The sequence below is a fragment of the Lycorma delicatula genome, chromosome 2, assembly GCF_047948215.1.
Source record: "Lycorma delicatula isolate Av1 chromosome 2, ASM4794821v1, whole genome shotgun sequence".
NCBI classification, from domain to species: Eukaryota; Metazoa; Arthropoda; class Insecta; order Hemiptera; family Fulgoridae; genus Lycorma; species Lycorma delicatula.
Window position 1 is genome coordinate 37720535 of NC_134456.1, and position 19480 is coordinate 37740014.

Consider the following 19480-nt stretch of genomic DNA (forward strand, 5'->3'; position numbering starts at 1 on the left):
AATGTATATCTCCCTATTGATGTACTGAGCAGGTATTTTCCTTTTTTTTTGTGGTACTGAATTAAACTAAGAAGTTACTTTTATTAACTAGTAAAAAGATAATCTGAATAGGGAAAAATCCCTGGCCTCTTAGTTACTATTGGTAGAAACATTGGTGATTATTGACTGTTTTAAGAGTGAATTTATTTAGTTTTTCTGTTTATTTTGTTGTATATTTATCACTGTGTAGACTGTACTGTCTAGATATGATTAATCATCTGTCTACACCACATTTGATTGTATTAATCTTGTTTTGTAATTGTTCTTGTTTTCTGTTAGTCCTAATTTTTAATCAGAATTTTATGGCTTAACCTACTTTAACAGCTAAGTCTGTTAATTTGAATTAAATTTCATAGTGTTATTAAACAAGTGGTCTTCCAGCCGCTTACGCTTGTTTGCTAAATGAATCTGTAATGAAATATATTTTATAATATATTTATATAATTGAAACTATTTTCACCAGATAGTCTTCATATAATAACAAGTTATGTAATCAATTTATTGATTTGCGCATCAGTAATAGTGTGATCATAAAAGTAAAAGAAGTTGTGCTGCATAACAGTAATGGATAGTCATTTAATAGAATCTAAAACAATTTGTTAATCTTGTGTGCAAGTGATCATACTTATAAGTTATTGAAAAATGATAAGCTTATTCCACTATAAAAATGAAAAGTAAGTGTAATGTTAAAAAAGTTAGAATAATTACAATTATGTGCTAACTTTTCAATGACTTAAGATTGTAATGGAAATTTTATCAGGTTGATTAATCTTCAAGAAAATATTGGAAAGGGTTAAAATATAAATTAAAGGGTTAATGCATAAATTATGTAGTGGAAGTTTGATATAAAAGTTTTCTTTACACTTAAAAAAATTGTTGCAGCTGAGTGAGACGGGCTGCTGTATTTATTTATCCCATACTGCCCAGTTGGATCACTTTTTTATTATCTAAATCATTCTATTAGTTATTCCACTAGATAATGTCTATTCTTTGTGGTATGTTTAGTTTCTTTTTTTTTACTATTTAATGATAAAAGCAATTTTGTGGAATAAACCTTTTATATTATATTTTGTGGATGAGCAGTCAAAAATATTAAATAAACTTAATTTTTACAAAATTGTGAATTACATTAAATTAAAAAATAATTTGTTTTTGTTGTTACTTTTATTTAGATATATGTAATTATATATATTGTGTTTTTTTTTTTTTATTTTGTAACTGTGAGTAGGATAAAATAACATTTAAGTTATTGGTTTATTCAAGTTATTTGAAGTTATTGATTACCGCTGGTTTAAAGGTAGGGTGTTGTCATTTTTTGTAATGTATGTATGTATGTATGTATTTTTTTGTTACTATTTTTCTTTTCTTAGTTAAAAAAAACATTTTCCAATCTTAAGTACAGATCATTAAGTTGTGTAAAGAATTTTTTTTTACAATTTAATTTTTTAATGTAGAAAAAATTTAAAGTGCACTAAAAATTTTTTTAAGTGCACTATTATTAACATAATTGGCTAAGTTTTAATTACTGTTTTCAGGCGAACCAGTGTTAAACCTTCATGACCAGTTAAGTTCTGGTAGTTACCATGTACGTTTGGCAGCATATCATCAACCACCTTTAATAGGTAATCATGCCGGCTGGCCAGGCATGATGATACCCCCTGAACCTACCACTTCACCATCTCCTATTGTTGGCAGTCGGACTTCCTCGCCGTGTCAGTCTAATTCCCCTAGTAGGGCAGGATCTCCAGGCAGACCTAAACCTTCATTATCTGGACCGTTTCCCAGGGCTCCTCCAGCTGATCCATTGCGTGAAACTATTGGCAAAGAAATGCCTAATTACCTTGCCAATTTACAGGAGTACAGTATAGACCAGGTAATTACTATGACCTTATACACAAATTGAATGCTGCATTTGCGTAGAATGATAGTTAATTATAAGAGAATTGAGTGAATTATTTCCTGGAATTTTGGAAAATGTAATTTTCCTCTAAAAAATGTTGTGTATGTTGTATCCTCAAAATGTTAACTGACCAACATAAGAAGTGATAGAAAATAGAAATCTGTATTAGTTAGCACTATGTCTTTTTTTCCATCAGCATTTATGAGGGAGAGAGAAATAATTGTTTAAATCAAATAAAAGATTAGTAACTATAAGGGTCTGTAAACTGGAATTTTCTTAAATAACTTTAATGATATTAAATTGAATTATAAATAAATTACCTTATTTTTCTACATAGTTTCTTTCAACAGAAATATATTTTCTTCATCAGATATGTAGCTTCCTAATCCCTTCATCAAAAAAAAAAGATGGCTACCCAACAACCAATTGCGCATATAATGTTTGACTATGTCATTGTCTTTCAATTTTTCCTTCCTCAAGCTTCTTTCAATGAACCAAACCTGTGGAAATCACATGGTGGCATGTCTGGAGTGTATGTTGAGTATTCAAGAGATATCTAACAAATTTTAAGTTTATTGTAAGTTTGAGCTGTTGTATATGGCTGTGCATTATGGTGGAGAATGAGGATGTTGCAAATTGGTTGCTGCTAGTGTTGTTTGTTGTGTAAAGCAGCCCTGTCTTCATCCAACAACTGGCGGTAGTATGCTGCTTTTACTGTCCTTTGTTTGTGCAGGAAATCAATCAACAGCATTTGTTTTGAGTCCCAAAACAGTTACCAGAACTTTTCCAACAGGTAAGTGTTTCTTGGCTTTGATCGGTGCCTCCTCCCCACTTTCCCACCACTCCATACTTGTTCTCTTCCTTTCTAAGGTGTGGTGGTGTACCCATGTTTCTTCATTGATGACAGTATGGGCCCAGAAGTGTCTCCTTCCTAAGTGTGATTCAGAAGCTGCTAACAGATTTCTTTTTGGACTTTTCTCTGTGCCTCAGTGAGATGTGGAACCCACCTCACTGACACTTTGCTATATCAAAGATGGTCTATCAGCATTGTATACAACAAGATCAGAATGGCCTGAGAATGTTGTCATAAATGATGCTGATCCGTGGATCAGACTTTCATTCTCCACTGCATCATGACCTCTTGGAAATTTGTTGGTTCAATCAGTCTTGAGTTTTTGACAGGGTAGCATCTCCAAATTGTGGCTGGACTAGAGGTAAAATTTTAGAGGATCTGGCAATAATTATAATAGTTTCAGAGGATCTTCGTTGGCAAGGAATTGGATTAGTTGTTGTGTAGTGGACAATGGTACCATCTGCTCATACATTTCTGTTACTGACATGGGAACTTGGCATATAGGCAAGGGTGGCCTGTTGCTCTCCTCTATGCATATCCAACTAACTACTCGCAGCGCCCCATCATCTTGGCTTTAAAAAAAATAGTGTTTGATGCATTCCGAGGTTGTTGACCGAAAATTAAAAACAGGTCAGGTTGGAGTTTCATGAGAGATTTCTGAATCGATTTTGGCAAGAAGGGGACGATTTTTTGAGGTGCATCATCACATGTGATGAGACATGGGCCCATCATTACATCAATATGGTGAGTAAGGAGTGGCAAAGGAAGGATGAGAGCTGCCCAGTGAAGGCCAAAACCATTCTGCCAGCCGAAAAAAATTCTTGCAGAGATTCTTTTTTCTTTATATATTCAATAAGACTTTTACTCATTGACTTTCTCCACAATCAACGAATGGTGAATCCGGTTTACTACTGACAGCTGCTGCAGGTAACAAAAGCTGCCTAATGAAACAAAAGAATGGAGTATTCCCATCAGAGATGTCTTCCTTCTCCATGGCAATGCCAGGCCGTACACAGTGATTTTGACGAACGACAAATTGAAAAAAATGCATTGGTAAACCCTCAGCCACCCTCCCTACAGTCCATATTTGTTCCCCTGTGAATATTTTTTGTTTGTGCCCTTGAAAGAATCGCTTGGAGGGGAATGATTAAAAAATAATGAAGACGTCAATGAGCACCTGCACAATTGGTTGACGACTCATCGTCAAACTTTTTATGAACAAGAAATGTTTAAGCTTTCAAATTGTTGGCAAAAGTGTCTAGATTGTACAGGAGACTATATATAAAGATGATGAAAGTATGAATAATTTATATTATTAATCAATAAATTTATAAAAAAAAATTACTGTTTGTATTTGATTCACCCTTTTGTACTTTGTTAAAATTTTATGTCTTAGTGACTGGAAAGAAACTTATTCTTATTTTGGTGAAGACAGTATTTTTTAACACTTTATGAAGTTAAAAGTTTACATCAGATCCACCTTTGTTATTGTTTATCCAATAATTCTTATTAAAATATTCAGCTTCATGATTATTTTTTATCATGGTGATTTGTTTTGTTTTGTTTGATAGTTACGCCAGATGTGTGATGATGAATTACGAGAATTGGGTCTTCCTAATGGTGCAGTTTACCAACTACGTAGTATAGTTAATAAACTACAGGCAACTAACGGAATAACAAACCTAATAGATATTCCACCTAATAATAATAACAATAATAATAAGAAAAAAGTGGAAACTAGTGAACCAGAGGTAGGCGTTATTATAAAGAGTGTGTAATTAGTACAGTCGTTTAGCTTTATATTTTATTTTGTTATAAAAATGTGACATTGATTTTATATTTAAATAAATTTTATATAACTGCATATGTACATCTGTAACTATATTATTTTTAATTTTAATATAGGTGCCTGTTATGAGGCGGTATGGCAACATTTTAGAAGCAGCTCCTCCTGCGACAATGATGTTTACAATGGCGCCACCACCTCTAAATTATGCTTTAACAACGCCTTGTTTAGGGTGTCTCACTTCTGGGCCCCGTCCTCACAAGTCTATCCATCCGAATATTTACTGTCTGAGCGATCCGATGAGGGCGCTTCATTTAGATTCTGATTGCCCAAACAGCCTTCATTGTTCTAATTCTAGTGCTTCAGATAGTGCTTCTGATCATTCACCACCTGATACTCCTAGCCTTTCAACAGCATCTGATAGAGGTTAGTATATATATTTTATTTACTTAAAAAGTCTGTATATATACCAAATATATTAGGGCTATCTAGAAAGTAAGGGATTTTTATGTAGAACATTCATGCTCTCTAAGCTCTCAGCAGTGATGTAAAGGTGGATCTTACCTACTGGTTTTATTACTTGTCTGTGCCAATTTATGCAAACTAAATATGTTTCTACTGTTTCCTTCAATGTTTAAAATATGTAAAAATGTAGCAGCTCTTATCAGATATGTAATATGAAATGTGATTGGTTTTTAAATGCAAGAAAAGTTCAAAATTTGTTGGCTAATAAGGAGAATAGTGTTATGTATGGTAAGGTTATGAATGAAGGGGATGTAAGAAAATTGTACATAATGTTCATTGAAGGAAGATAAGTTAATTTTGAAAATTTGAGTAACTGAAGGGAAAACTTTGACAGTGGAATTTTTTAACGATAGATTATTCATTTTTGTTATTTACCCACGGCACATTTCCTCAAATTTCATGGTCAGTTTTACATAAAATGCCTACAAATATATTTGGTGCAAAATAATTTGTGCCTGTTGGTTCTGTTATACAAAGATGACAAGATGGTAAAAGTTGTTCTAAAAAAAAAAATAAGGCTATTGCTGGAAATAATAGTACAACCAGTCATTAAAAGGATGAGGAGTACAACTCCCTGTTATTCATTTGTAATGTAACCTCTTATCTATATTTTAATTGAAATTTTATATATATAGAGCAAAGAGAATATAGAAAAAGGCTTGAGTGAAATTTTTAATTAAAACTGAAGTCCTGTAAATTATGAAATATGTTATTGTAAAGTTACGTTATTGTAACACTTCTAAGTGAAATAAAAAAGAAAATTGAATGTAAATAGTTATAAATTCAGAATAGACTGATTAACTCATTACAGGTAATATTAGTAATGTGATAATATTAGTAATATCAGGTAATGTATTGTTTTGGTAATGCTGTTATGTACAGTTAAATGACATGTATGCAAACAAGTTTTCCTTTTCAGTGCAGTTTTGATTTCTGTAAAATTATAGATTCAGATGATATATTGAAAATGTTACTGTTTGTGGTAAGAATATAACTTTTAGGGATAATAATAAAAGATATTACTGAATTTCAAGGTACTTGTTGATTATCTTACATTGCAGAACAGTATACACTTGTTAACATGAATTACAATGTATTTCATTCAGGTGGGTGTTTTAAAGAAACGCTCTAAAACATGTTTGAAATACTATAACATAATTAATTATAAGCATAAACAATAGAATATAATTAAACTATTATATTCTACCTTACTTCCACCTTACTGCACCTGACTGCAGCACCTACCTTTGGAAGAAAAAAATAAATATTTTAAGGAGAACTTGGTATTACAAGAATGGTTAATTATTTGTTGTTATATTACTTAGTTGTTGTGAAAATAAAACAGTTCAACATATCTAATATTAAACATAATACAATAATTATTTTGATTTAGTGAAATAGTGATTTAACGTATAAAATTAACACTTTAAAAATCACTGTCCTAAATTTGACTGAAAAGCTTATATGAAGGGTGACTGAAATGCATGCATTTTGGAATACAATTAGAGAACAAAATATCACACAGAACAACATCTGCTACCATCTTGTAGTTTCATTCCCATACTGTTAACATTCCTAAACTTGTTGACCATATCCTCTCATTTTTTTATCAGTTGTTATGGAGTTCAGTATGTCTGCCTTGTCAATTGTCAATGCATCTAAAACAGTGATTGAATTTTTAACAGCAGAAAAAGTGAACACTAGTGACATTCAGCCTAGTCTAAAAGACAATTTATGATGATGAAACTGTTGTTACTGTGAATAGGTGGGCATAAAATTTTTGGTACTAGAAGCTGGTTAAGCAGAATATTGGTGATGAATCTCTCCATGATTGACCAGTTTTTATGATTGGTGTGAAGCACTGAAAGGAGGTAGTTGAATTAGTTCAAAATTTCTGTTGCATCATACAGCAATGCATCGTCCCCCCAGATAGGCTTACTGAAAATAGGACACATTATTGCACAAGACGATGTATACTCTGTTAGTCGTGCCATTTAAAATCATAGAAAAAATAAATACCAATGAAAGAAATATTGTGAAGATAGAAGTACTTATATAGTGTGTCCGTAAAATAATAATGGAGATTTAAATGGTTATAGCTTTGGAACAAAGAATTTTAGAGAGATGAACTGTACGTTAAATGAAAGAGAAACACTCAAAGTTTATATGTGCAAAAATTAGCACAAGTGCATTCTGTTTCTAGTACATGCAAGCAACACATGCGTATTGGTTATAATGTTTGTGGTGTAGAGGAAGGTAATTAAAAAAACTCTTCACAGTGTGTTAAAAATACTGTTTTGTTATACTGTTTGCAAAATTCAAGTGTTAAAATAACTTTATCTGCAGGACAAAGTGAAATGATTTGATTTTGCTGTAGACATTCTGAATAGAGAAGGATGATAATTTTTTAACAAAGTTCATTTTCAGTGATGAAGCAATGTTTCATGTTTCTGGATGAGTACATTGGCATAATGTTTGCATATGGAGTACTGAACCCTTCCACATGCTGTTATTAAACATCATTGTGACAGTGAAAAAGTGAATTTGTGGTCTGCTATTGGACAAGACAGTTATTGGCCCTTTTTTTTTGTTAAAAAAACATTAATGGGGAACATTTTCCTGGATGTGTTAGAAGGCTATGCAGTGGCCCGAATTCCAGAAAATTCCATTTTCCAGTTAGACCTCCACATTTTGTCGCAATTGTACAGGATCCAAAATCCAAAAATTTGGATTTTGGACTTCTTAACTCTAGTAATATGCCCTCATTGAGAGCTTTTCAATGATATATCAGAAATGGTACATATTTTCATTGGTTCCAGAGTTATAGCCAAATAAAATTTTAATTAATGAAATATTTGGATCTAACAAGCACTTCGGTTTGAATCAGACTTCATCTCCTTTTTTTTAATTTAAATATATTGATTTGTAAAAAAATATTTACGATAAATAATAATTCAATAATAACAATAAAAGCAAAAATATGAAAAATATCAAAGTTATTAACGAAATAAAATTTTATATCCTCTTCATTTTTAAAAAATGTGTGTATGTAATTTTTTAATAGCCATACAAGGAAGTTTTATATTGTAAGTGAAAAATTTAAATGTAGCTTAGATAACTGCATAGTTGTTAGTTGTTTGGTTTATCTATATTCCAATAGATAAGTTATGTTGCTTTAATGGCAAATGATGTTTTCTAGGATCACTGTCAAAAGAACAAGGAGAGGCCTGGACTGGTGGTGATGAACGAGAACAAAGGGTAGGGATGCCTGTAGACAACTTAGAGGATAGGAGGCCAAATAACTCACATCAAAATTCCCAACAAGCTAGAGTAAGAGGAATTGGAAGGAGCCGTTCTAACCCACCTGGTATACAGACTTTACCTAGAGGCAGAGGGCTGCATCCCTCAGCGCAAAGGTGCCTAATTACTTAATTTCTTTAAAATACCTATACTTTTTTAATTGTTTTTTTCAGGAGAGGTATTAATAATATATACATATTATTACAGGGTGTCCCATATAAAATGCAATCCAACCTTATATTGGTAGGTATTGAAATAATAAAAAGGCATGTGTAAATGTAATTTTTATTATTACCATCCATTACCTTACATTTCGAGTAAATGTTAGAAGTGGCCGCCATCTTCTTGAATACAAGCTTCAATTCTTTTTACAGCGTTTCTTGCAACCTTTTTTAAAGTTTGTGGCTGGATATTTAATACAGCTTGTTCAATATTGACTTTCAAGTGTTCGTGGTTTGTTGCTGTAGGCTTTTTCTTTGAGGTAACCCCATAGAAAAAAATCAGCCGCAGTCAAATCTGGAGATCTTGGTGGCCACAAGCCTCGACCTATAACATGATTACCAAAGAATTTCTCAACGAAATCAGAAGTTGAACCTGCGTAGTGCGATGTCGCACCATCATGTTGTAGCCAGCAGTGTCTGTCTTCCTCTTCCAAGAGTGCAATGAACTGAAATAAAATATCCTGATATCGTTCTACAATAATGGTGTACTCGAAAAAAATAGGACCGATTATTTTCTTCCGCGATATTGAGCACCACACGCCCAACTTCTGCAGGTGTAATTGTTTTTCATGATAAACGTGGGGATTTTCAGCACTCCAAATTCTACTGTTTTGGCTGTTTACATAGCCATCCAAATGAAACCGTGCTTCATCTGTGAAAAATAACGAATCTGTAACATTAATTCCCTCACTCAGAAATCGACGGAACCATTGACAATATTGTAGCCGTTTTTCTTTGTTGGGCTCAAGAAGTTGATGAACCGTATGAATGCGATAAGGTCGTAATTGTAATTGTTTGGTCGCCCGATGAACAGTTAATTTAGACAAATCAATTTCAGCAGACAAACGTCTGATTTATTTATTTGGCGAGGCGAGTAATCGGTCTTTGATTTCAGTGACTGTCTCAGTATTCAACACTGACGCAGATCTTTTGTGTTCCTTGTTATTAACAGAACCAGTCTCTCTAAATATTGCAACTAACCTTAATACTGAGTTTTGTTAGGAGCTGGTTTATCTGGGTACTTATGGCAAAACAAATCTTGCACTGCAACCACTGATTTCGTACTGAAGTACGACTCAACAATGAAAACACGTTCATCTAGCAAAAATATCATCTTGTCTCTAGCAATACACTGAACGTTATGATTGCATTGTTGTTACTATCGGTAGTGTTCTACTGCGTCGCCACGATGTTCAGATGTTGGACGAGTCCATTTCAGTAACAAGTGGCCAACATGGGACCACTTATGTCAATTTTAGTTGGATCTTTTCTGAGAAAAGCGTGTTATTTTACTCTTCCGAGCTGCCCAGTATTTCTTCATCCGTTCAGATCTTGCTTTCTTTTCTTCATCTGTAAACACCCTCTTCGTTGTATTTTGTTGTTTGTCTGTCTTTTGTTTAAATATAATGCTTTTGTCTTTTAGCTTTGTAATTTTTCCAGTTTTATTCTGTAGGTCAGTCAGAGAAATTCCCAATTCTTTCATATCTTCTCTAATTTCTTTGATCCATCCTACTTCTAGCTTTTGGAATCAGAGCTTTTCAATGATATTTCTTGACAGTCTTGTTTCCGGTGTCCTTATGAGATGACCAAAGAAAGAGATTCTTTTTTTCCGCATAGTATCAGTAACAGGCTCTATTTCTCGATACACCACCTCATTTGGCACAATCCACCATTGGCCTTCTTTTTGGTTTTTATTGATACACGTTCTGACAATTCTCCTCTCTATTTTCAGAATTTTTTCAATTCGGTTTTTCTGAGTGATTTTGAAAAGGGTCTCGCTTCCGTAGGTAACTTCTGGCTGTACTACAGTTTTATAATGTTTTAAGTTTTGTTTTAGCAGAAAGGCATTTTTTGTTTTATGTTGACCAAGTTAATTTTTGGGATTTAATCATTTTATTTGTCCTGTTTTGACATGTCACTTTTTCATTTAAATTATAAGTTATTATTTCCCCTAGATATTTAAATTGTTTTACTATTTTAATTTTCTGATTGTTTACCATAATGTGCTCTATTACCAGAGGATCTATGGCCATTAGTTCAGTTTTTTCGAAAGAGATATGAAGCCCTATCTTTTGTGCTAGGTTTTGAAGGCTCATGATTTGTGTTTTGGCTTCTTGAATATTATTTGCTAAAAGGGCGAGGTCATCTGCAAATCCTAGGCAATTTAGTGTGATGAAGTTTTTCTTAGTACCCGTTTTTATATTTTTGGGATTTATTTCATACCATTTTCTCATGACAAATTCGAGGGCGCAGTTAAAAAGTAGTGATGAGAGGCCATCTCCTTGCCTCAATCCAGTTTTTATGTAGAAGGGTTGAGAGAGTTCACCTCTGAATTTCACTCTGGACTGAGTATTGGTTAAAGTTAATTTTATCATGTTTACGAGTTTAGGGTGAAGGCCCAGGTTTCTCAGAATATTCAGCATGGATGGTTTCGGTGTATACAATCATAGGCCCTTTTAAAGTCGACGAAGGTGATTATTAGTTGTTTTTTCCGTCTTTTATATAAATCCATCATAAGTTTTAGGGATATTATTTGCTCCGGGCAACCTCTCCATGGCCTAAATCCCCCTTGGTATTCCCCAAGTTCCAGTTCAAGTTGGTCTTTGCATCGGTTGTATATGATTCTCGACAGGATTTTGTATGTGCAGTCCAGGAGAGATATGCCTCTGTAGTTTTCTGGATTAGTTTTATCCCCTTTTTTATGTAATAGATGAATGAGGGCTGTGGTCCAGTGTTCTGGAAGTTTTTCTTCGTTCCATATTTTCACGAGGCATAGATGTAGGGAAGTTTTGACTGAATAAACTGATGAGTGTTTCCAGAGTTCTGCGAAAAGCTGGTCTTCTCCGCTTGCTTTGTAGTTTTTTATTTCAATTAAGGCTGCGAGAACTTCTTGAATTGTTGGCGGGTTGATATTTACCGGTGAAGTTTTAACTGGAGTTTTAGTGTCAATCTCAAAAAGCTCTGGGGAGTTGTCATAGTTGAGGAGTCTATTGAAGGTTTCTGCCAAAATTTCAGCATTTTCTTTATTGGTGTGGGCCATATTTCCTTTTTTTCCTCTCAGCATAAGGGTGGGTGGTTCATATCTTTGAAGAGCCTGACCAAAAATTTTATAATAGTCTCGGGAGTTAGCTTTCTTGGAACTTTCTTCTATTTGCTGAATCAAGTTTTTTGGGCTTGTCGTTTGGTTCCTCTTATAATTTTCTGAGTTATTTTCCTTTGTTTGGTGAATTCATGGCTAGATTCTTCAGTTTTCTGGGTTTGGTGGTTGATCCAAGCCCGGTGTCGGTCTTTGAATGCTTTGTCACATTCTTCATTCCACCATTGGATTTATTGGCTGATTTTAGGGTTAAGGTTGAAATCCTGGGGGAGTAAGACTTAAATTCTACGACTGAGTCAATTATTTTAAGATTGATTGCAAATCCTGTTCCGAACTGTGGGCAATTCTTCATCACACGTTTCCTGGGGATTCCTTTGTAAATTCTGTAACCCTGAGATTTAAACGGCTCTCGATCGGTGTTTCTCATTTCTTGAAGTCCTGCGATTAGGATTTTTTGTTTGTCCATTATGTCTGTTAGAGTTTTTAGTTTGCCGGGTTGAGTTAGAGGATTAATGTTGTGAGTGGCAATGTAGTTTATTTGCTTGTGTTTTATCCTCAATTTTGAAGTTGTGTTGTTTTTGGGTGTTTCCAAACGCTCCGATTCATTGTTATCTTTTAAGCAGCTGCCCACCGGATCCGAGTGCAGCCTTCTCTGGTATTTACCAGACGGTGGATTTTTTCTTAAAAGACCTTCCATATTTGACTTTCAAAGGCAAATCAGCCTTGGGTGGGAATAAATTCCCGAGTTACAACTCTGGATGTGATCCAGAGAGGTGATTCCGATTTAGTTCACCAGTAGAAATCTCGACGTTTCTAACTGGTTATCCAGACGAACCAACGTGGAGGCGCAAACCGAGTTTCTTAATTGAGATTTTAAGTATGGAGAAAGTTTAAATCGGTTCCGGAATCATTTCGTCCATATATATATATATATATATGTAGGTAATATGGAGTGGGGAGAGCCGGCCATTCCACACTCCCAACCAATTTTGTCAGTTGCATCCCTTCACTGCGCATCACATACTTATAAAATTTATTGCTCGTGAAGGAGTTCAAGCGAAGGAAATTTTCCGGAGATTGACTGCACAGTTTGTGGACCAAACATTGTCAAGGACTTGTGTGTTTACCTGGTTTAAAGCGTTCAAGGAAGGATGAGAATGAGTTGAAAATCAGGAAATGATTGCCGTCCTCCGACCAGCATTAGAAATGAAAACATTCACGCGGTTCAAGCATTCTTGAAGATGATCAACAGGTGAGAGTATCTGAAATTGCAGAACAGGTCTGAATAGGTTATGGGAGCTGTCAAGCAATCATCACAAATGACCTACAGTTCCGTAAAGTGTGTGCCAGATGGATCCCTTGCCTTCTGATTGCAGATCAGAAGTTGAGATATTTGGAGGTCTGTCAGAGTCTTAACAGCAAGTTTTGCGAAAGAAGGTGATGCATTTTTGAGTCGGATCGTCACCTGCGACGAAACATGGGTCCATCACTACACTCCTCAGTCAAAATAAGCCAGTATGGAGTGGCGGAGGAAAGGGGAGGCAGCCCCAGTGAAAGCCAAAACTTGACTGTCAAGTTGGCAAGGTTCTTTGAACCGTTTTTTTCGACTGGTGAGGCATTTTGCCGATTGATTTTTTGCAAGAGCGATGCACAGTCAGTGCTGCTAACTACTGTGAGCTGTTGAATGAGGTGAGGGCTACATGCATATCGCCACAAAAGATGAGACCAACCGATTTGAGAGGCCATCCTTCTCCATGACAACGCCAGGTCCCATACTGCAGCTGTAATGGTTTCAAAACTAGAAGAAATACACTGGATTCAACTTGATCATCCTACCTACAGCCCAGACCTATCGCCCTGCAATTTTAATTTGTTTGGGCTACTTAAAGAAGCTCTAGGAGGGCAATGATTTGAAGATGATGAGGGTGTGGAGGGATTTGTGCGCAATTGGCGCCTGACACAATAGCTTTATTCTACGATGCTGTGATAAAAATCTTTTCTCGCTGGGAAAAATGTATTTCTAAAGCAGGAAAGTAAGTAGTAAAATAAATTATTTTTGCTTTATTTTTCAATAAATAAATTTAAAAAAAAAATAAAATCCAGTTTATATTTGATTTACCCTCATAATTATACTACTCATGTGATTCCCACACATTTTATATTTACAAGAAATTTAATTTACTTGTAAACTTATTTTTAATCTTGCGATATTTTTAAATTTAATTTAGTGTACCATGACATTAGAACATGTTCATTAGAATGAACTGATAGTTCTGTTTGTTGATTCAATTTGTTTTCTGTGTACTAGTTTCACAACTAGTTAGTTGTGTACTAGTAGAAAAAACTGTTTGTACCAAAATGAAACAAAAGTTAATTTTTTTCTGAGATACAACAATTTTGTCAAATTGTTTGATGTTTTCTGACATATCGTTAGTAAAAAACATGTGTGTGCGATTTTTATGTTCTACCTTTAAAATATAATTTATTTAATTTATGAAAATATAGATTTTAGTAGTAACAGAAAGCAATGTGAGCTGAGTAGAATGCAAAAAATAATTCTGCCTCAGGGTCAGATTTTGTGAGTTAAGGCTTATGATCAACATAAGTTTGGGTACAGATGTTTTAAATCAAGCATAAACTAGAGGGGCAGCAGTTTTCCTTATGCCTATGTTTTTATGCTAATAAAGTAGTGTCCTTAAATTGCCTATATTCAGGTTTTTAATATTACATTATATTTATGTCAAAATTTGATTACTTAAAAGTATGGTTTTGATAAAAATTAATACCTATTTTAATTTTAGAACGACTGTAAGAAAATTTTTTCTATTTCTATTACATTCTGGTTTATTGTGGTCTTAAATTTCATTTTTGTAATTATCATTCCACATTACCGGTTTTTCTAAGCCACTTAATTTTCTAGATTTTATTATTACATTAAAAATTATTTTTTTAATTTCAGGTTTTCCTTTTACGCGTGTTTCACTGTCATAAAAATTAAAAACAAAATCCATTTTGGTTATCAGTTCTATTAATTTTTTACTTCCTTGTACAAAGTAAAGGAAGTATTGTGATCGCAAAAAATTTTGGTTTTCAGATTTCAATGGAAATAACCATTTTGTCCTTCCTTGAATCCATTTTGATTAGTTTTGGTATGATGTCTGTACATATGTGTACGTATGTTTTTTGTATAACTTAAAAACGATTAGCTGTAGGATGTTGATATTTTGGTTTTAGAACTGTTGTAACATTTAATTGTGCACCTCCCCTTTTTGATTGCAATCGACTGGATCAAAAGTGTCCATAAAAGCCCAAAATTCAAAAGAAATTGGATCTTGTAAGTTTTTTTAACTGCAATAATAGGCTGTCATCGAGAGCTTTTCAACGATATATCATAAGTAGTAATTATTTTCATTAGTTCCAGAGTTATAGTCAAATGAAGGCAAATTGGTTCGAATCAGACTTCATCTCCTTTATTTTTTTAACTTTTTTTTAATTTAAATAAATGTAATTATTAATAATTATTAACCTCTGATTGTAGAAAAGGTTTTACGATAAATAATAATTCAATAATAACAATTAAAAAATATGAAAAAATATCAGAAGTTATTAATGAAATAAAATTTTATGTACTCTTCATTTTTAAAAAAAATGTGAATATGTAATTTTTAATAGGCGTACAAGAAAGTCATGTAGTGGAAATCATGTGGTGTATATATATATATATATATATGTATGTATCACATGATTTCTGATATATATATATATATATATATATTTATCTAGGGATTCAAATTATGTCCATTGCTTTTGCTTTTTACCTTAGTTGACTTAGCTTTTTGAACAACATTATTGTAAATAGGCCTTTTGCTACTCTAGGATGAATTAATGACTTTTTCTCTAATATGCGTACAGTTATACAAATTGGTTGTTAATAATTTTAGTTTCTTCCAGACTACTATAAACTGCTTACAGCATTGTCACATAAAATGATGTAATGATCATATGTGAAATGCATCAGAAAATTGCATCAATAAAAAAAGCACTTAAAAAAGAAGTAAATTTCATATCTTGAATGTCAAACTAATATTAAAAATGGATATCAAGAAAAACCTACATTTACCTTATTTTGTATAATAATTAGTTTTTGTATTATGAGGGTCATTCAAATATAAACTGAAATTTTGCCACGTGGGCTGAGGAAGAACAGTGAATGTGGTGGGGTGCTGCAGGTAGTTGGATATTTGTGGAGGAGAGCAACTGGTCAACCATATATGTAGGTCACATTCCCACATCAGTAGCTGAATGTCTGAGCAGGAAGTACCATCCATTGTGCAATGAATTATAATCCAATTTTTTGCCAGGGAAGGTGTCAAAGTCTCTGAAATTTTAAAACTACTCTAGGCACAATTTGGAGATGTCAAAAGCACTAGTCTGATTGGGCCAAAAAATTTTGAAGAGGCCATGATGCAGTGGACAGTGAAAGTCACAAACATCATCCCCAGTTATGATAACATTCAGGCCGTTCATGAACTTGTGGAAGATGACTGCCACATAAGAGTCGCTGAAATTGCATCAGAGGTGGGCATAAGTGTTGGGAGTGCACATTGTTTGTGTAACATTGTTTGCACAAACAATGTTGACAGGCCATCTTGGATACAGCAAAGTGTCAGAGAGGTGGGTTTCACATTTTCTCACTAAGAAAAATATGCCCAGAAAAACATGTCAGTGACTTTTGAATTGCATTTTCTCACCTGTGACAAAATATAGGTCTCTCACTACACCTCAGAATGTAAGTGAACAAGTATAGTGTGGTGGTAAAGTGTAGGGGGGGGGGACACTGAACAAGACCAAGAAATGCTTTTCAGCTGGAAAAGTTCTGGCAGCTGTGTGTTGGGACTGAAAAGATGTGCTGCTGATTGATTTCTTGCATGAACCAAAGGATGGTAAGTGTGGCTTACTATTGCCAGTGTTTGATCAACTTCAGGGTTGCTTGTTGCAACAAACTACATCAGCAAACAATTCACAATGTTCTCCTCCATGACAATGCACAGCCATATACAGTAGCATAGACTCGTGATAAGCTTGCTAAAATTCATTGGACACCTCTTAAACACACACCGTACACTCTAGACTTATCACCATGTGATTTTCACACGTTTGGTTTGCTGAAAGAAGCTTTAAGAGAGGAAAGATTCAAAGACCAGAGTTGAGCATTATAGGCTGCAGCCATCTTCTTTTTTTAATGAGGGGATCAGAAAGCTACCTGTCCTGTGGAGAAAATGTATTTCTGTTGTAGGAGACTATGTAGAAAAGAAGATAAATTTATTTATAATTTTATCTAATGTCAATAAAGCTATATAAACAAATTCCTGATTATATTTGAATAACCCTCATAAACAAAGATATAAATTTTTTAGGTTATGTACTCATTAATATTGTTGTTTTATCATATTTAGTTGAAAAGTGGGTCATCCTTCATCATCTGAACCTTATTTTGTGATCAGACATGTTCCATTACACCTAATAATATTTGATTTAATAAAATTTGAGATTATAAGATTCTTATAGTGAAAAAAATCAGGGTGTTGACAAATACTGACATATAACTGATATATAATTTTACCCACTGAAGGTATTTAAATCATCGCTTGACTTCACATCTCTCATGCCAACTTTGTCTGTGCTGTCATTTGTACTAGAAACGTTTTCCTCATTTCACTTCAGCCTGTCTGGTTTTTTATTATAGAAAAATTTACTACCATCCTTGCATAACTATATGCTACCATAATTGCTATGATAATTACTTACAGTCAGATAAACATGGCCAAGCTTTCATATATTTTATTTGTATTCTAAAACTGTTACATTGATTGGGAAGCACACTCAATTTTTTTAACAGCTGCTAAGGGCCTTTATGAGATTATCAAATAAGTTAGTACTATGCCACATGATATAATAAATTTAAAAAATCTCCAAAGTGGAAGAATGATGTGGCAGAAAGATGAGGAAAAAGAAATAACATTTTTTGTTTAAATCTTTTAAATGCGATAGGAAGTATTAAACTATATTCTGCTCTTTAATAACTTTGAAAGAATAAACAATCCATATTATTTCCCAGCTATTTCATTGAGAATATTTAAGTACAGATATTGTTATTGATGAGGTTTTTATTTTACAGCTGCCACTTATATGAAAGGAAAAAGTAACCCAGTTGTTCTGCTTATACAGAGTGGTGTGCAAAATGATCCAACATTTGGTTTTGTTAAAAAATATTTATTTGAATCTCAATACAGAAAAGTAAAATACAACGTGTTTACTATATACCTGGAGATTATGTTCTGCTTATCACATGTTCAATATGACCGCGATCACATCTAGCAACCTCTCAAACACAACTCCTATGTTGTTAATAACTCAATGACACATATCCTCGGCTATCTTGTTGCACGCCTCAATGATCAGCACTCGTAGTTCTATCACTGTACAAGGATGTTTAGGGAAAATCTTTTGCTTTAGAGCACTAAAAAAAAATAATCATACCGATTCAAATGAGGACTATTCAGGGGCCAGTTCTGTCCACATGTAAAACAATTAGGAAAATGGTTAAAAATGAATTTGCATTAAAAATTTCATGCAGAAAGTCTAAAACAACATTAGGTGTGTTTGCTCTGGATCCATCCTGCATGAACCACTCATTTTCTAATGGAAACCCTTTTGCAAGAAGCTGAGGAAAAAATTATTACACAGCATATTTAAATAACGTTCACTGTTCTCTGGCTGTTCGAAAAAAGAAGCCTTATTAATTCATGATTTGAGTTAACGGCCCATACTGTAATTCTTGGAGCGTGATGCACCTTTCATGAAGCATGTGTGGATTTCTAGAAGACTAAAAACGCACATTTTGTTTATTAATCCCATCTAGGTGAAAACTAATGTGACTCATCTAAAAACAAAACATTGTTCAACAATATGTCTTCGTTCATAGCCCATTCAGTGAATGGCATTCTTTGAATCCCATTCTTTGATGTTTGCAGTCAACTGTTAATTTAGAACATTGTTATTTTGTGCAGATACAAATTCAAATCCAATTCGACGTTACGAAATCATCTTTAAGTATGCACTACATGTTTTGTTTCATTAAAAAATAACAGTCTTTAACAACACAGACAACAGTCTTCAACAATCAGTCTTCCTTTGTCAGCCATCTTGGAAAGATACAGCATGCTCTGAAAGAGAACAAACTAATATTCATGAATTGCAGTCATTTCTGCCAACAACCATATTGATAATTATTAACCAAAAAAATTATTTTCAAAACAATTGTTGGATTATTTAATGTGCCACTCTGTATAAGTAGGCTATGATTAAAAATATTTTTATGACTGTGAGAGAAGGCTTTTATTACCTGCACTATTATTTCAGATTTTTTTCACTCCATAATATAATCTTATGAAAATAAAAATTTAATTGTATTATTATATGAAAATGTTTGTTGTTAATTTAAAAAGATAATGATATATTAAATAATGCTATTTTATGAGATTAGATTATGAGCTTTGACTTTTTGAAGGAAGTGAATTAGAATCAGTTTTTTACTTGATTGTTGACAAATGGAAAAGATATGTTAAACATTTATTTTCATTACTGTTTTCAGTTACTAATATAAATAAATAAGTACTTTTATTATTTTTATTTTTTGTTATTAACAGATGTTTCAGAATTTAGATTTTTCTTGGTTTTTAAATTATTTTTGTATTTT

At 33.3% G+C, this 19480-nt stretch overlaps 1 protein-coding gene across 4 annotated transcripts in view; it reads left to right on the forward strand.

Moving 5' to 3' along the window:
* The window catches only part of LOC142320667 (uncharacterized), a 111637-nt gene that overhangs the window by 17880 nt on the left and 74277 nt on the right, over positions 1-19480 (forward strand). For all 4 annotated transcript variants that reach the window (XM_075358723.1, XM_075358720.1, XM_075358721.1 and 1 more), the window contains exons 3-6: positions 1575-1912; positions 4364-4543; positions 4698-5004; positions 8303-8519. In XM_075358723.1, coding sequence (XP_075214838.1) covers positions 1575-1912; positions 4364-4543; positions 4698-5004; positions 8303-8519 — 1042 coding nt within the window. The remainder of the gene's footprint in view (positions 1-1574; positions 1913-4363; positions 4544-4697; positions 5005-8302; positions 8520-19480) is intronic.